This window comes from Lampris incognitus, chromosome 2, assembly GCF_029633865.1.
Source record: "Lampris incognitus isolate fLamInc1 chromosome 2, fLamInc1.hap2, whole genome shotgun sequence".
Lineage (NCBI taxonomy): Eukaryota > Metazoa > Chordata > Actinopteri > Lampriformes > Lampridae > Lampris > Lampris incognitus.
The window spans coordinates 124070517-124088071 of record NC_079212.1 but is presented as its reverse complement, the minus strand read 5'-3'; the positions used below and the strand labels follow the sequence as shown (position 1 = coordinate 124088071).

The following is a 17555-nucleotide window of genomic DNA, read 5'->3' as shown; positions in this document are numbered from 1 at the left end:
GGTCCTCCAGAAATTGAAGGGTCTCCAACATTACTTTGCTGTGGCTGGGCAACATCCCAACTGGCTCTCAGTTCCTGTTGTTGGGATGGGAAACAGTAGAGACAAACAGAGAATCAAGGCTGTTATAAATTGACATTAAAATCAAGATTTTTAATATCACTAAATATTTAAAAACATGACATATAACTAGCTAGTCATTTATTTTTTAATTGATGAATATTCATATTTGATGATTAATTCATAAAGTTGCAGTTTAACCTTAAGACACTGAAGTGAGAGTAGTTTACCAGTACCCTGGTCAGAGAAGATGAAAAAACCATCTTCATTCTCTTCAGTAGTGTTTGATGAGGCATCTCACTTTCTGACATAAGGCCAAGCTCTTCAACTGAGTGCAGAAATAGGTGATGTATCATCTTCTTCTCTGCAGTTAATTTGGGAGGCAACCACCTCATCTTGAAAAACGGGTTGGTTGCTTTAGCCAGGATGGCTTCATTGACATGAGTCTTCAGCTGTAAGAAGCTACTGAACCTTTTCTCAAAGCCAGCTATGGTGGCTTGCAAGATATGTGAGCAGTACTGCAGGTTTGAAGCTTGCAGGTCATGTAGTTTAGCCTGAACAGCAAAGAGGGTAGGTATGAGCTCACCATAGTAGCATGAGGTCTGACCTTGAAGGTGGTCAATTGCAGTGGCAATGGGCTTGAGGACTCTGCAGTATTCCTCAAGGAAATCAAGCTCTACCTCTTTGAACGGTGGGGGTTGCAAGGAGGCATGATCTCAGGAAGCTTCTTCCAAAGAAATGTTAGCTGACTCAAACAGTCATAAAGACAATTCCAGCTACAAACGCAAGGTGTCTTGAGTTGCTGGTTGGTCAAGTCATTGAGTATTTCCGCATATTTTGGTCTGCCAGAAGCATTCCATAGGGCTGAACAGTTTGCCATGGATGACTGATTCAGTCTGGACAGAGTTGAATTGTCTTTAATTGCCCTTTTGGCATCAGTGGTTGAAACCAAAATCAGTGTGTGAGTGGAACACCTGATGTGAGGAGATAGAACGATAGCACACTCGGACACTTCTCCCTCTGGATCTATTATTACAAATAAAAGATCCTGTTCCTGCTCATCTGTCTGATCCTGTTCCTCTGAAATGACTGTGATATTGTACTCTCTAAATGCTTTTGAGAAGTTTGATGCATTGTCAGTTACAGTAGCCACAACAGTGTCAGTTGTGAGTCCACATTCTGAATGGATTTCCTCCAGTAGCTCTGCAATGCAATTGTAGGTATGTGGAGCAGCCAATTCACGTTGTAGCGTATCTATTTGTATCCAATGTACAGTGACTCCCATGTAACTTGTTTTTTTTTAGTTGACCAGATAACTGTAATGGTGCAAACATGTCACCATTACAGTTACATTACATTACCTCTCCTTCAAATTTGCTGTTTTATTATTAAAGTCTTCATCGATTCTTCTCCCAAGTGTCCTCCTGGACATAACTTTAGCACCTTGGCAAAGTCCCTGTGCCAAGTCTATAAATTCTTTATGCTCAAAAGTGGCCAACAGGTATATGCCTTTAGTGAGAAAGGATGTGACAAGAGAGTCAATTTTATTTTGTGTCACTGGACCACGTTCAAAGGAAGTAATTTGTCTGAGGTCCTGGTTATTTTTTGCTTTTCCCACTGGCAAATTCCTTTTTATTGCCTTCAAATTCCTTTATTTTGTCTGGGTGTCTTCGTTTCAAGTGGCTTTTAAAATTTGATGTCGCTGCAAGAGAGCCACATATTATGACCTTTTTGTTAGTGCACAGCTGACACTCAGCCTCTATCTTTCCCTTTGGATCTGCTTCACTATTTGGAAGTATTTCCTATTCCGCATTACACATTTGAGCATTGGTGTGACTTCTGCAGATGTGGCAGATGATGAGCCAGCCTGGCCAGGCTCTGATGGGTCATTGTCACTCATCCCCTGAGATGACTGATTTCTACCTAAAGAAAAGAGTATAAAAGTACGATTAAATTGATTATGCCTACCAGTTGCATCTTAAAAGCAACAGCATTCAAAAAGCACTAACAGCTCACATAATAGTTACTAAAGTGCAGTCATTTATGTGTTACTTAAGCATTATACAGGAATGAAGTCAATTCACTTTGAATTGTATTAACTCTCGATACTCCATATTTTAAAATGTTTTGTACAAAAAAAATGAACAACATTTAGCTTTAGAGTAAAGATGAGAATGAAAGATTTTTAATTGATCCATGACTTGCTTTCTTAAAATCTGTTTTTTGTTTTTTTTTACCTGAATATTAACCTGACCATCCCCTAGCATAGCAAACACTGTAAAAGGTTATCCTTATCCTCAAGAGGACTGCATAAGCTATTTCCTTGACAAATGGCCACTGTAAAACGCCTAATGTAGCAATGCTAGAAACTAATTTTGTCCTGAGTTACAGAAGTTGTTTACAATTAATCTCACTAATGAAGCTAGCTTCCCATATGATGATTAACCACGATATGCTAATGTTCCAGGCTGCCTGAGCGTGTCTGTGGCATTAGCTGGTATGCTAACGTTACTAGCTAGTAAATATATTTACCAGTTGTAGAGCACATGTGTTTGCTAATTGCTCTTTTCTTCTGTCGTATTTTAGAGTCATTCAGAAAGCTTGCTTTAGCATGCAATATCCAATCATATTTTGATTACATACCTTTATCTTAGGGGAAATTTGCACCAAACACAAAAGCAGCTTCTTTCCTCAAGCTACTGGTCACAAGGAACACAAATGAAATACAGTAGTTCACAATGAGTCTGTTACTGGACCTGACAGAACATGTCACGTGAGTCACTTGCATTTAACCAAAGACTGTGATTAGGCTAATTGTTGTACAGTTTTGTTTCGTTTGTTTTTTTCTAGACTTTAAACCTGGGGATGAAAATTTGCCTTATTTGAGAATAAAATGACATATTAAATATTAAATGTATTTTAAGTATTTCAAATACACAAATACAAGCTCTTGAAATTATTTAGTTACAAATTACATTTTATTTTTTTCTGTCCAGCAAAATACAAATTACAAAATACTCAAAAGTAATTAAATGCATATTTTAAATACATTTAATTGAAATACTGCCCATCTCTGGGTGTAGAGAATAAGGTAATGCACTTCTCTACCAGATATATATCATAAGAGAAAACCAACACCATTATTTGAAAAAAAGAAAAAAAACGTATTTTTGAAAATATGCTAGTTTGCTTGCAAGATCTTATCTTCCTACAACTTACATCAATCAGTAAGATAAAATACAGTAATTAACTGATGAGTTAATATATTTTACATTTTAAATGGACAGGTGACGAATTAGGGGAAAATCCTGAATGCTTGACCCCTACATTGAGGGGGTCCGGGGGCTCTGTTATGCTATGGAGGTGGGGGCATTTTCCTGGCATGGTTCAATTGTCCCCTTAGAGGGAAGGGTCACTTCAAATCAATACATAGTTATCCTGAGTGATCACCTTTATCCTATGATGAAACATTTCTATCCTAATAGGAGTGGTCTCTTCCAGGATGACATTGCCCCCATCCACAGGGCACGAGGGGTCACTGGATGGTTTGTTGAGTATGAAAATTATGTAAATCATATGCTATGGCCTTCATAGTCAGATCTCAACCAATTGAACGCCTATGGAAGATTTTGTACCAATGTGTTAGACAGCACTCTCCACCATCATCAAAACATCAAATCAATCAATCAATCAAGTTGCATTTTATGTAGCGCTTTTCTAGTTGCAACCGCCACTGAAGGAATACCTTTTGGAAGAATGGTGTTCATCCCTCCAGTAGAGTTAAGAGACTTGTAGAATCTATGACAATGAGCACTGAAGCTGTTCTGGAGGCTCATTGTGGACCAACACCTTCATAAGACACTTAATGTTGGTTGTTCCTTTCATTTGTCACCCATCTGTGTGTGTGTGTGTGTGTGTGTGTGTGTGTGTGTGTGTGTGTGTGTGTGTGTGTGTGTGTGTGTGTATATATATATAGTATATATATATATATATATCCATCCATTATCTTAACCGCTTATCCTGCTCTCAGGGTCGCGGGGATGCTGGAGCCTATACCAGCAGTCATTGGGCGGCAGGCGGGGAGACACCCTGGACAGGCTGCCAGGCCATCACAGGGCTGACATGCACACACACACACACACACACACACACACACACACACACACACACACACACACACACACACACACACACACACACATTCCTTTCTAGGAACAATTTAGTACGGCCAATTCACCTGACTGATATATATATATATATATATATATATATATATATATATATATATATATATATATAGATGTAGATTTTTTTTAATACATAGCAGTACACACACACACACACACACACACACACACACACACACACACACACATAAATATATGTATATATATATAAATATATATTATTTAAACATTTGTAAAACTATTCCAGTAAAAAGCTGGGGTTAAATTATTTTTAGTGGGTTAGCTCACATTTACATCTTTGGACACTTCAGCTGTAGGTCTCATAGATGGATGCACAAATGCAGCCTCTCTATAGTTATATTTCTTTTGACTCTTTCTTTTCAGGATAAAGTAGAGAAAAGAAAATAATTTACCTTAATAGTTTATTATTATTATTATTATTATTATTATTATTATTATTATTGTTGTTATCATCATCATATTTTTAAATTTCTTTACTGCTACCACACTCTTGTTCTATCAATAATGAGATGAAAGAAAAAGGCTGGGTGGATGGAGGACAGAAGGTATTTCTGCTAAGATTACCGCGATATAAATGGGTGGCGAAAGGAGGAGGAAAAGCTGCCAAATGGAGGAGATGTTGGCAGAAGAGATGGGACGGAGGAGGGGGGATACTGAGAAAGGGAGATGTGAAAGAGAGTGCGGACAGATAAGGTCAATGTAAAATGGAAGGGGGGGGGCATTGCTCATACTTGGAGTGAGATCGGAAGACTGTGACTGGCCATCTAACATGTATAAATTGGTGGCCTTTACTACAGTACTAGCTCAGTGCCTAATACTCTTAAATTGGAAGAGCTCAAGACCCCCGTCCCATGTCAGATGGATCAGGGATATTATGTTTCATCTCAAGTTGGAAAAGATAAAATTTACCATAATGGGTAACAGGGACAAGTTCAAGAAAGTTTGGATGCCTTGTCTGACTTACTTTGACACTTTAACCAGTATAACAGACTGGGATGTCTCTTGACTCGAGTCAGGAACGGCCCAACTAGTATAGACTGTAAACCGAGATATTTTTTTGTGCATAGGTGAACCATGCTGATTGTTTATTTTTCTTGAACTTTGTTTTTGTTTTTGTCGTCGATTTAGTTGTATGTAATTTAATTATTTCTTTAATCTGTATTTCTCCTTGAGGATCTGGGGATGTCGGGTGGGGGGAGGTGAGGGGTTTATTGTGTTAAATTATCCAATATGTGACTTGTTTAATATGCTAAAATTGTAAATGCCAATAAACATATTTTCAAAAAAAAAAGTATAAGGGCAGGAGGAAGCCAAATAGAGCTTATTAAGGGAAGGGAATCAAAAAGATTGAAGGAAGAAAAGAACGGGTAAATATTGAATAAGGGGAACAGATCCTGAATAAAGAGAAAAAGATTAGAGGAGAGAGAGCTGAAGGAAGGACAGAGGAGGGTATGGAAGGGAGGTATGCACATGCATAATAGTCTTGAGTAAGGAAAGACACAAGGGATGGGGTGCAGCTGATGACAGAAAAGGAAAGAAACAGATGATGACAGAGAGCATGACCAGACTAGAGACAGAGCTAAATGACGAAAGGAAAGATGAGCACAGCATGAGGCTGGAGCAGAAGCACAGGCTCACTACTCATTTACAAAAACTGCAGCAAACAAAAAAGAAAGTCATTGCAAATAAAGGCTACCAGAGGACCCTGTATGGGAAATGACAGCAGGCTTAAATACACTACTTATTCAGAGGTTACAATATTACAGTTTCATTTAGCAGATGCTTTTATCCGAAGCGACGTACATCTGAGAGTTAATACAACACAAGCAAGGTTCTAGCCAAGAGACAACAACGCAAGTAAGTGCCAAAGAAACAAGTTCAAGTCCAATAAGACATAGGTGTCAACAGGCAGTGCACAAAGGCAATGCATAAGGTGCAATAATAATGATAATCATTACATTTATGTAGCGCTTTTCTAAACACACGAAGTGCTTCACATTGAAGGGAGTAACTCACTTCAGCCACCACCAATGTGTAGCACCTACCTTGGGTGATGCATGGCAGCCATTTTGCACCAGAAAGCTCACCACACATCAGCTTTAGGTGGAGAGGAAGGAATCATTGAGCCAATTAAATAGGGGGATGATTCGGTGGCCAGATAGAGAGATCCAGGTTGGGAATTTTGCCAGGGCACTGGGGAACCCCCAACTCTTTGTGATAAGTGCCATGGGATCTTTAATAACCACAGTGAGTCAGGACCTTGGTTTAAAGTCTCACCCGAAGTACGGCATCTCCTACAGCACAGTATTAGTCCATGGGCCAGACGATATTTCGGCACACTCAAGGTGGCAAAACTTACTTATAATTTTTGAAAGGATCTATGTCTGTAGATGATATTTTGGTATGATAACCATTCCTGAGTGGCAGCTGTATCACAGTTATCAGCTCATGAAGTTAACCACCCGCTAAACTAAATTGCATTTTAGACGCTGGTGCATATCCTGGTTTAGCCTCATGGTCAGGACATTTTTCAATGTTCTATAATATTGTCTTTGGTATCATTTTAAAGGGGACCTTCTTAGCTTTCATTCAAGCCCTGTTGTGGATATTTCTCACAAATATAGAGGTCACTTGAGCTCTTCAACCCGTCAATAACACACATCTTTCTGCAATTTTCGCCTAAACTATATACTTTCTTTTAGCCCTGTGGCATCTAGGAATATCAGGGACACAAAACACAAAAACTGGAATACTCACAGGACTGTAACGATTCAGGAAATGTATAATATACCCATACTATTTCATTGTGTGAGGTGATTGTGAGCCTTAAATGAGAACTAGACCAAAGCCAGTTAGGTCACAAACTGGTCTCTATACATTTGTTTAAGTACACAATCAAAATACATGATAAAAAGGAATACCATAGTGAGGTAATGAACTATTTTAATATTTTAAACAACATTGACATTTACATATACTTAGTCAATGATACATGTAATCCCATATCATTAGTGGGTATATGTAATGGTAATGGGTAGGGTAATGGGTATATGTGAATATGGTTACATTATTGTTATCAAGCTCTGGGTAACCAGGTCCAGAATCAACATCCTGTGCATCAATAGACTACTACCACAGTAATACCATCAGAATCATCACACTGTCATTCATCAAACTGCTCGTTTCTCTCATCATCTGACTCCCCAAGTTCAAAGTCCAGTTCTGGACCATCCTGCTGTTTTTGGTTACTGCAGGTCTGTAACCTGCACATGTCTGTGCATGGAAGTCCATTCGACAGGCACATGCAGCTTGGCATTTTGTATGAATGCACACACTTGCATGTTAGCATTTCCAAGACCACATCTGGTGCAGGTGGGGAGCGCATCCAGTAAATGGCCAGCTTGCCTTCATCGTCTGTCCATCCATACTCAGTAGGGCTTGGCACAACAGGGTTAGCCTGCAGACAGCACTTCCATATTGCTGCCTGATAGTTGGCTCGTTGAACATGCATAAAGAGACAGTCTCTACATGGTGGCAGCTGGCTGGACTCAACCTCTCCCCTTTTGGTGCAGAAGAGCTGGTAACGCAGTTTGTTCACCCCAGCAGTGCTGCTATTAGCAACATACATCCGACAGGTGAACTGCTCAATTTTCTGGAACAGCTCATCACTCACATTCCATGTCTGTCCCAGTTGACTAAAAGTCTCTTGGCAGGAAGTGTGCTTTCTCACTATCTTCAGGGCATTCAGCTTCCCTCGACCAGCGAATGCACTGACAGTGTCGCAGCCTGTGAAGGCATGTAAGCCAATTAGGCTGTCACAGATGCTGTCTCCAAGTGAACTTGCCATTTTGGTGATGTCGACAAACCGTGTGCTGTTCTGAGTCCCACACTTCTGGTAGATGGGACAGGTGATGTCCTTCTGGAAGCCAAGACAAAGCACCATGACATCAGTGTCCTCAGCTGTGATGATAACTGACTTTGAGCCCGCATTTGCTGCATGCAATGCATGCAGGAGCAGCCGGGTGTCAGCTTCTTCATGTGTGGAGTGCAGTTCTGCTGCTTCCTCACACCCAACTTCTGTCAACTTGTAGCAGGTTTCCTCACAGGTCATGTACAACACCTTGCCATGCAGCATAGCTCTGTATCGTGGGAGTTTCCACTCTTCCACCAGAAACTTGATGAGACTGGTCTTGTTGGAGGAACTGCACAGAAATTTTCTCCACTGCTGGACGTGGTGTCCCCCTGCAAGATTCTTGTACTGGAGAGTGATGTCTCCACCCCGGTTCAGTCGTTCAGCATCTTTGATCGAAGTCTGGTGATAGACATCAAAAACAACATCAATCCTCCCACTCTGTGCTCCCTCATGGAGGACCTGGGTCAAGGCTGACTCTGCCACCTGTGCAAAGGTTTTGTTGTTGCCATTCATTTTTTGGACCAGGCTCATCCCATCAATGATGGAAGTAGATGGGATTGGGATGTCTTCTGCAGGAGATACATTCTTTTCAAGCTCTCTGGCAAGTGCAGCCTTGTTTGTTTTTCGTAAGGACCCATCAGCATTTGCCAGTGCCCATGGTAGTGGGCCCAATGGGTAGGCAAGGACATCCTTCAGATTCACCTTCCTGCTTTCAGCCACCAGGATCATGTGACTGAAAAGGTTTCTATCTGCCTTCAGAACCACATCCTGTGCTTTCTTTCCATGAGCTTGTTTTGTGCTGACATTGGAGAATGTTTTCAGACTTTGCTTGGTCATCTTGTCGTGGAATTTCACAGGTGGTGGGTCTGCATCTAACCTTGTTTGCTGGAATGCTTGGTAGGCCTCTTCTCCTTTCTCAAGAGCTCTCAAGAGATCTATGGTCACATCAGGTGGAGCCATGTTGCCAGTGGAGAGGCTAACCAAATCAATCTCATCAGGGGACATAGGATTGAGCCAGTTATTCTCCATAAGGTCCATGAGAGACTGGACATCTGCTTCATCTCTCTTGATCCTTGGACTCGGTAGATCTGGATGAGACCATTTGCACCTGCCTTGACCTGTCAGGTCTCTCAGCTGTCTGAGGTACATGCTTCTATACTCAGCTGTGAGATAATATTTGGTCACAGCTCCTGGCTTCAAGCTGAATCCCTTTGTCCCTCCAGCTGTTTGGGTGTCTTTGTTCACCGTTTCTTCTATAGCTTGGTCAACAGGGATTCGGCCAAAGGGATTGGTGGAGCCCAGTTGGACTGAGAAGCCTCCTTCCATGAATTCTGTGTACACATCTGGGTGTGTGATGGGCAGCTCAGACATCTGGGCGTAGTAGTAGGGGAGGTAGCGTGCATAATTCATCCTGTCATAAGCAAAGCACCATGGGATCATTGCTCGAATGCTAGCCAAGTGTAGCATCCAGTCTCCCTCTCTGGATGCTCGGATGAGCCCCAACAAGATTTCAACCATGTCCAAATAGGACATCCAGAAGTTCGAGAGGCTGCCGTTTCCACCTCTAAGGAACTCACGGTAGACTTCAAATAGATCCATGATGCGTGTACAAGAGCTGTTCTCGAGGACCTCCTTCAAAGCATGTTGTGAGACTTCTTTCCCAAGGCTGTCAATGGTCTTCAGTGTCTCATTCAGGTGAACCATGTCATTCCTGTGAGTTTCTTCCAACCAGGACAGGAAACCATTCAAGGTCAGTCGCATGAGAGCCTCATACAGGAGCTTGTGTAGTCGCACTGCCCTGTTGTACTTGCGGCCATCCATAACACCAGCAATTGAGCCTTCTGCAATCATGCCAGACTCAATGCAGAGGTCTTTGAGTCCAGCATCTTGGAAACGCTTTCCTATTATTGCCAGCAGTGTGCAGATGGTGTGGAATACCCCAAGCCTAACGATGATATCATGGAACTTGTCATGGTGTTTCCATGTGATCTCGACAGCCTTCGCATACAGGGCTTGGTCAAAGACACAGACAATCTTCCTCAGGCCTAAGCACTGCATGATGCTCAGTGACTGGTTAAGCACCTCGTTGACAGTAGACATTTGTGTCGCTGGAGCATTGATGGTAGGCAGATAGCCTATATTGTCGGGGATGACCGTCATCTCTCCTCGAGTCAGGATGTTGAAGCCTGTCCAGCTGCTGACTGACTGTTCTTGTTGTGACATGCGTGCTAGGACCCAAAGAAGGTTTTTCTCTCTGGCAAGCTTAGTATTGGCTGCAGTATCGGCATCTGACTTTTTGCTTTGTGGTGGCCCTACCCGTTGTCCAGCATTGTAAGTTGGTAACATTGGTGGGGGTCCATCAATGCTTCTCTTCTTTGTTTTGGGAACAGTGGGCATGGGTTGGACAGGAAGTGGGTTGACTGGCTTTGCTTGCACAGCAATCCCATTGACTCTGTGAGATGTTCCCTCACCACTGACAGTTTCTTCAAGACGGTCGATATTGTCCCAGGCTAAAGTTGTGAATATGCCAGGATGGATGTTAGCTGGAAGGGCAATGCCACTCCCTGATGATGAGAGTTTCTGGAGACACAGGGCAGTGTTGATCTCTTCCATCTGTGAATAGGACACACTGTGACCAAGTCGGTTGAGGATGTTTATCAACTCTACATTTCCTGTCAACGATTTGACACTGAATGGCAGAACAATGTGCTTGGAAGGCTTGGTATTTCCACATGTCACTGCATATACTATGTCATGGCCAAATGACTGCAGAAGGCACTGCACTCTCTGGGATGCATGATCAGGATCATTTGAGCCTGTGAGTAGAGAGTACAGGAAGATAATGAGCGACTCTGGAATGGTAGGACATTCTGCTTCTGGTTTGACTTCAGGCGGCCAGGTTTGAGGAACATCTTGACTTTTAATGTCTGCTCTCAATTTGATGGCTGCTTTGGCTATAACATCTTGTGCACTGACACTTTTCAGGGTCTGCAGCTCCCTTTTGAGAGACTGATTTTCTTTGGCAAGTTCCCTCATGGACAAGTTATCGGGATAGAGGAGGAATTTTCCTTTCTCATCAGGGAATATCGGCAAGGCTCCAGCAAACTCACTCTCCAGGTTTCGCCTTATGTGCTTCTTGGTTGATTCCTTGACTTGGGCAATGCCTTGGGAGTTCATTGAAGCTACCAGTCTAGAAGAGAGATCAGTCATTGTCATCACTTGAGGATTGCCAAAAAGCTCCATCCTGATGAAGAGGAACAGCTCATTGTATGCCTTATTCACAGCAGCTTCATACTGGGCTGCAGCATCATCATCTTCATTGCTGGCAACCTCTCCTTTGGAAACCTCTTCTTTGGTGTAAAGTCTATAGCATGACCTGTGGTAGTGCCCTTCAGCTGCTACAAGGTCTCTACTCACAATGGCAAGGATTCTGCTGTCCCTTTTCTTTGTGGCTGCACTCCTGATCTTTGCATCAGCTCGCAGTTCTCGACACTGCACCAGTACTTCTCTCGTATTCTGTCTCTTGGAATATTTGCTGTTTTTCTGACAAAATATGCACTCTGCATCATAAGTCCTAGATGTACTTGGAGCATGTCGAGCTACTCTCTTAGATTGTTTCTCTTCAGCAGAGACACAACTTTTCTTTTCTTTTGCAAGGAGGCCATCAAGAATTTGCTTCATAGTGAAGATACTGCGACACTTTCTGTGGTAGTAGATTGCTGGAATCTGTCCCTCAGGAATGTCTTTTGCCAGTTTCAAAACTGGTGCATGATTTCGTATCTGAGCTGCCCTGAGCAGAGTTCTCCATAAGTCGACACTTTGTAGTGAAACCAGCTTATCTCTATCATCAGAACAGTGGATAATGCACTCCACCCGTGGGCGCTTTGGTATTGGGTAAAAACTTGCTTGTTCACCAGTGGCCATATTCAGTCAGTTTTCACCTGCCACATACAAACAAATACATGTAACTTAGGTGTATGAACACTACTAAAACAAAGTTTACTTTGCTTCACCAGCGTCATATTACCATTATTTATCTTACATAGCCACAAATAGATACATTACCTAATTGCTATGCAACAGCTGTATTTTGTCCACATGAGGCCGCTAAAATCAACACAAGATGAAAGTTCCTCGTAGCCACTTTAACTAATCATATTAACATATACATTAAAAGAACATGCTAACATTATGGGAAATTAGCTTACAATCTTCTCCAGAGTGAGACAAGAAGATAGATACCAGTTTCCTCTATATGTGTTTAGTAGAAAGCTATCTGGCTTCACGTTAGCCTAGCTTAGCACAATGAATGGAAGTACACAGTACTGGTTATCCTTGGTTGTTGGCCAACTAAGAACTGTCCCAGAGTTTAAGCTAGGCTAATCAGTACCAGGGGTGTTGAAATGCTATATTTGTAAAAATCTGGGCAAATACACAATCGTGAGAGGCACAGAAACAGGTTTCCTGAAAGAAAAATGAAATAGCTGCTCATTTGGAAAGGTTATCATGTATTATTTTACTTCTGTTAGTGTACCAAATAAAATGGCACCAGTGAAGTTGTGTCACCTTGGGTGATATCGATATCTGGTCTGACCCATGGACTAACTGGCTTTGGTCTAGTTAGTTTCTTAGTAATAATGCCCTTCTAATTTAAGGTTCACAATCACCTCACACAATGAAATAGTATGGGTATATTATACATTTCCTGAATCTTTACAGTCCTGTGAGTATTCCAGTTTTTGTGTTTTGTGTCCCTGATATTCCTAGATGCCACAGGGCTAAAAGAAAGTATATAGTTTAGGCGAACATTGCAGAAAGATGTGTGTTATTGACGGGTTGAAGAGCTCAAGTGACCTCTATATTTGTGAGAAATATCCACAACAGGGCTTGAATGAAAGCTAAGAAGGTCCCCTTTAAAATGATACCAAAGACAATATTATAGAACATTGAAAAATGTCCTGACCATGAGGCTAAACCAGGATATGCACCAGCGTCTAAAATGCAATTTAGTTTAGCGGGTGGTTAACTTCATGAGCTGATAACTGTGATACAGCTGCCTCTCAGGAATGGTTATCATACCAAAATATCATCTACAGACATGGATCCTTTCAAAAATTATAAGTAAGTTTTGCCACCTTGAGTGTACCGAAATAGGAAATTTTGGGCTCTGGCCCATGGACTATATCCTCGTCACTGCACTGAGGCATTGGGATTTGATATTTACTTTTTAAAAAAAAAAAATAGAACCAGAGAGAAGACTGCCCCCTACTGGCCCACCGACACAACTTTTGGCAGCAACTCAAGTTTTTTCAGGAGTTCTTCCATCCAAGTACTAGCCAAGCCCATACCTGCTTAGCTGCCGTCATTTGGCAGAGCCAGGGTACATGTTGGTATGGCTGCTGGCAGTTTCGATTCTATTATATCACTGACAGAGGAAGTCAGTGGCAGTGATTTCAATACCACACAGGTGTGGTATTGAAATCACCAGACCTAGAAACATTGGGTGTGCTAACTCTTGAGGCTATCTTGGGGTCATCTCAAACAATTTTTTCAAGTTGTCGACAAAGTAGTTCATTGTGAATGATGGTCAGTGAATGATCGTTCAGTGTGACATGGTTAAGTTAAGCCGACAGAGTGCCAGTTCACAGTTGTGGTCTCTGACCAGGTTCTAGCAGTTTAAGAAAATTTGGGCCGTGATTGTGTTGTGTGGCAGGGGATACGACTAAAAACTATGGCTATGACACCATCCGGGTGAGTGACCAATAGGTGCATGGTGGAAAATAATGACATCCTAATGCACCAGCTTTGGACAGACCATAAATATATCAAATGGGTCCAAATCCTCCTTTTCTTTTTTTAATTTTCCTTGAGGTAACAAATTGCTGTCATTAATGCAATTGCATATTTTTTCTGCAAGTCCATTTTGAATGTCTTTTTTTTTGCATCATAGGGCACAGTTGGCTTGCCATTGGCTGACAAAGGTCACAGCCTTGTTGTTTAACAAAGTGCCCAGTGTGACAGGTATCACACAAGGGAGGCTGTATCAAGAGTTTACTTTTTTCCCCTCATCTTTTTTTTTTCTTCTTCTTCTTTTTTTTTTTGATTTTGAGATATTTTATTGATCTTCGTGAGGAAATTACGCTCTGCATTTAACCCATCCTAGCTGTGTAGCTAGGAGCAGTGGGCAGCTGCCGTGCTGCACCCAGGGACCAACTCCAGTTCATCTTGCCATGCCTCGGTCAAGGGCACAGACTGGAGTATTAACCCTAACATGCCTGTGTTTTTGATGGTGGGGGAAACTGGAGCACCCGGAGAAAAACCACCGCAGACATGGGGAGAACATGCAAACTCCACACAGACGACGACCTGGGATGACCTCAAGGTTAGACAACCCCGGGGTTCTAACCCAGGACCTTCTTGCTGTGAGATGACAGTGCTAACTAACTACTGCACCACCGTGCCGTCCATCAATCGTACAATTTGATTTACTGTAAATTTTCAAGACGACAGCAATCATGCAGTCTGCGGGGGCCAGTAGTGAGATGCTTCACCTTGCATGCTTCAGGGGCATTTTGCCAGTCGATTGAGACAGGCCCCAGGTAATTATTCACTTCACGTCAGATCGAATAAAAAGGATGAATGATTATGTTGTTTGGGAGCCCTGCTATGTAAGCAAGCCGGTAGAGGAATACTTCAAATGAAGAGACTCAGATGTCCAAAGTGCCACCTTGGCAGTTACAGCCCCCTTCAGTGCCAAGTACTGTACACATTTAGAGACAAAAGACAGAGCTCAGCTCCACAGCCGAACCACATTATTCACTCTGGTGACAGACACATCGCACATTCACATTACTCTGTAACTACCCGGAGCTAATGCACCTTGAGTGGATTGGGCAGAGTAGTAGCACTATGGATTTTTTTTTTCTTCTAATTTACTGGAACAAAAAAAGGGCTTGGAGGTGTTTACAGTACATCTGTCAAAAGGTCTATAAAGGCCGGTTCTTTGTATTACAGGGTAGGAGATGGAGATGCTTCTGTGGTTTGTTCAAAGGAGGCACAAATTAATTTCTCAAGTCCAGAGTAAAAGCATAGAGCAAACTGGGGGAAAGAAATCAATGGTCATTAACACCAGTAGTCCAGTGGGATGTGGTCTTTCGTTAAAGACCAGCCTTTTAAACCTGCTCAGCATGAGTAAATAGCACGTAACCATAAATGTCAAATGGGATTGACTGAGGAGTCAAGGTGGGGCGAATTGGATGCTATGCTAACAAAGAAAACAGTAGAGCAGACAGGCCGGTGATAGAGCACACAACCAAAATATTTTCTCGAGGACACTGTTCAATGGCAGAAATGTCTGTCTGTCTGCCTGCCTGTCTTTCTGTCTGCCTGTCTGTCTCACTCTCAAGGCTCACCTGGATCTAGCCACAGCTATTCTATGTTTGCAGGTTGAAATTTTAGTGCAGTAATTTATTGTGTCCAAATTGGTTTGTATATTTGATTTGTTAAAAGTATAGTTTTAGGGGTCTGGGGGAGGGTTTTTCCTCTAAGTTATTTGTGTTTGATCCAAAATATTCAGCCAGGAAGAAGAGTGTCCATACACTAATGAATTTCATATCTGGGACTGCCATGCTGGCCATCTGATGAACATGAAAAAATGAGACACAGTGTGTGAGTTGTGTGGACCCTGTAGACTTTAAAGGACTGGTGTTGGCTCACCTCGGGGTTGAATACACCTATTACAAGATGGTGGATAATCATATGGGCTGTAAGAAAAGTATTATGCATTGTGGGGGGGATGACTGGGATTTGATCGTTAACCTGATAAGTGTATGAAAAAAAGCAAAAACGTTTTGTGCTTTCCTTTTTTAAGCTGTGATTTTGATTAGATGATTTTTGTGTATCCTTTGCAGAAAAAGGGGTCTGTTTAATCTCAGTCTCTCACCTTCTTTCTAATTGTCACTCTCTCATTCTCTCTCTCACCCTCAGCAGAGTTCTCTTGGGAGAGTCAACTTGAAGCTGCGAGTGGAAGCGAATGCCCCGTCTCCAAAGAGGAAGTGGGATGCTCCGGTGTCTCCATGGCAGCGGAATCCACCTCATTGCAGCTAAACAACATGCCAATGGGTACGTCAATATACATACATATGTCCATAGGAAGTGATGCGCTCTCCCTTCCTCAGCATCCCTCCCTGGCCTCACCCCTGGGGTAGCAGTCAACATAACCACACAGTGTTAGTTGTTTTGGAACTACCAGGTTTAGTGGTGTGTAATCCGAATGTCTGTGACATGGCTTTGATCCTCAGTGACTGGAATATCCTGGGAGGCTGCCACGAGTGTGAGTGTGTGTGTGTTTGGGGGGGGGGGGGTACATGCCACTGAAACCAAGACCAATATGTTCAAAGATTTGAATTTTTATCAGTGCTACATAAGATTTTACTGGCGATGCTTGTTTGAGGATGTGTCTGTTATTATTGCCCCTTGTTTTTTATTATTTTTGCTGCCCTTCTTTTCAGCTCTTTGCCTGTTAATACATTTTCTTTCTCTGTTCCTTTTTTTCTTTGTCTTTGTTAAAAAAATGTATTCTATGTTTACTTCTTTCTACACTGGACATAAAAAGTTACATGCCTCTGTTAAAATGGCATGTTTTTGTGATGTAAAAAAGTGAAACCAAGATAAATCATGTCGGAACTTTTTCCACCATTAATGTGAAATTGCACCTTATAAAATTCAAATGAAAAACAAACAAACCTTTAAGGAAAATAAAAATAAAAATCTTACGATAACTTTGTTGCATGAGTGTGCATGCCCCTAAACTAATACTTTGTTGAAGTACCTTTTGATTTTATTACACCACTCAGTCTTTTTGGGTAAGTCTATCAGCTTGGCACATCTTGACTTGGCAATATTTTCCCACACTTCCTTGCAAAAGCCTTTTACATCTGTCAAATTGTGAGGGCATCTCCTGGTCAGCCCTCTTCAGGTCACCCCACAGATTTTCAATTGGATCCAGGTCTGGGCTCTTGCTGGGCCATTCCAAAATGTTGAGCTTTTGGTGAAGCCATTCCTGTGCTGATTTGGATGTATGCTTAGGGTCATCGGCTTGCTAAAAGGTGAAATTCTTCATCTTCAGCTTTCTAGTAGACGCCTGAATCTTGTGCACCAATATCGACTGGTATTTGGAGCTATTCATGATTCCCTCCACCTTGACTAAAGCCCCAGTTCAAGCTGAAGAACAGCAGCCCCAAAGCCTGATGCTGCCACCACCATGCTTCACCATGGGTCTGCTGTTCTGGTGATGTGCTGTGTTGTTTTTACACCAAACATACCTTTTGGAATTATGGTCAAAAAGTTCAGCCTTGGGCTCATGAGACAATAACACA

General features: G+C 41.9%; 1 protein-coding gene across 2 annotated transcripts in view; it reads left to right on the top strand.

Moving 5' to 3' along the window:
* Positions 1–17555, top strand: part of LOC130107904 (protein phosphatase 1 regulatory subunit 1A-like) — an 82077-nt gene that overhangs the window by 61907 nt on the left and 2615 nt on the right. Inside the window, exon 6 of one of the 2 annotated variants that reach the window (XM_056274702.1) lies at positions 16168–16299. In XM_056274702.1, coding sequence (XP_056130677.1) covers positions 16168–16299 — 132 coding nt within the window. Of the gene's footprint in view, positions 1–16164; positions 16300–17555 lie in introns of both variants that reach the window. The other variant, XM_056274701.1, reaches the window with a different exon arrangement.